The sequence below is a fragment of the Protobothrops mucrosquamatus genome, unplaced genomic scaffold (assembly GCF_001527695.2).
Source record: "Protobothrops mucrosquamatus isolate PMUCROS unplaced genomic scaffold, P.Mucros_1.0 scaffold992, whole genome shotgun sequence".
Taxonomy (NCBI): domain Eukaryota; kingdom Metazoa; phylum Chordata; class Lepidosauria; order Squamata; family Viperidae; genus Protobothrops; species Protobothrops mucrosquamatus.
Genome location: NW_015387231.1, coordinates 374,391 through 375,855, shown reverse-complemented (window position 1 = coordinate 375,855; position 1,465 = coordinate 374,391). Strand labels below are relative to the sequence as shown.

At 34.1% G+C, this 1,465-nt stretch overlaps 1 protein-coding gene across 1 annotated transcript in view; it reads left to right on the top strand.

The window, feature by feature from the left end:
* Window positions 1–353: 353 nt before the first annotated feature.
* Window positions 354–1,465, top strand: part of LOC114922819 (methylsterol monooxygenase 1-like) — a gene marked incomplete at its 5' end in the record, with an annotated part of 10,908 nt that continues 9,796 nt past the window's right edge. Inside the window, one exon of the mRNA XM_029284826.1 lies at window positions 354–484. Coding sequence (XP_029140659.1) covers window positions 354–484 — 131 coding nt within the window. The remainder of the gene's footprint in view (window positions 485–1,465) is intronic.

Sequence of the window (1,465 nt, the reverse complement as noted above, 5' to 3'; positions counted from 1 at the left end):
GGCAGTGTCTGCTATTCGTAATTGTTAAACTCCAGCAACATTCAGCAACATTTTATCATTTATTCATTCTATAAAACAAATACAAATATAATAGGTGATATCTGGATATCTTTATGCAAGATGAAAATGGAAGCCTAAGAATTATTTTAAATATAATATAAACTACATCATATGTAACTCCTATGTTTCTTGTCTTTCGCAGGCAATAACTTATTTGCTGTGTTGGTTATTCCAAGAGGGAAACATATTTTATTAAAAGTTCTGTGTATGTTAAATATGTCAGGTTTCTACCACTGGTCATTGGATAGATTGTACAAATATATAATCATCTCAAAAACTAATTTATTTTAAAGGTTTGTGATAGTTGCCCAGTGCTTTGGATCTGCTGTGATTGAAGATACTTGGCATTATTTCCTGCATCGACTACTTCATCATAAGAGAATATATAAATACATTCACAAAGTACATCATGAATTTGTTGTATGTAATTTCTTATTTTTTTAATTATATAGTTAAGCTGTATATGCACTTACCAATAAGAAAATTCCATACAAATCATTGGGACCTGTTTCTGAATATGATTGCAGGCTTAAAATTTCATTCAATGGGCATGTATTAGTTTATATTTTTTAGAAATAGGGAGAAGAAACTAGGTTTATTATTTAGCTATGTGATTTCTTTACTGTTCTTCCTATCATGTGAGGCCAGAATGGTTTACAAAAGTTGAAGAGTTTAATTTAAACATTGCAGTAAACCAATAATATGTTTTTGTTCCTCTTGGCATTTTTCTTAGCTAACTTGTTATTAAGAAAGAAGTGTATTGTGTTTTTTGTTATTCTGTTATCTAGAACGGGGTCCCCAATCCCCTATTGAGGGGTGCTGTAGCCCACTACTGGGCCATGAGCTGTTCAGAACTGGCCACCTGAAGTGGTGGGTGCACGTATACATCCCTACTTGCACGAGCAGCAGGAAAGCACATGTGCTCCATTTGTGCAGGCAGTGTGCCCGCTACTCGTGCAAAACCATCCCCCCTCCCCCCACCAGTCCGCAAAGCCAGAAAGATTGGGGAACTCTGATCTAGAACATAGAAGTCCATTTTATTCTTAGCATCCATTCCCAATCATAGCTCCTAATGAATACTACTTCCACAATTTGGGCAATAATAATAATAATAATAATAATAATAATAATAATAATAATAATAATAATAATAATAATAATAATAATAATAATAATAATAATAATAATAATAATAATAATAATAAAAAAGTTGGAAGGGACCTTGAAGGTCATCTAGTCCAACCCCCTGCTCAGGCAGGAAACCCTATACCATTTCGGACAAATGGTTGTCCAGTCTCTTCTTAAAAACTTCCAGTGTTGGAGCATTCACCACTTCTGGAGGCAGGTTGTTCCACTGGTTAATTGTTCTCACTGTCAGGAAGTTTCTCCTTAGTTCTAGATTGCT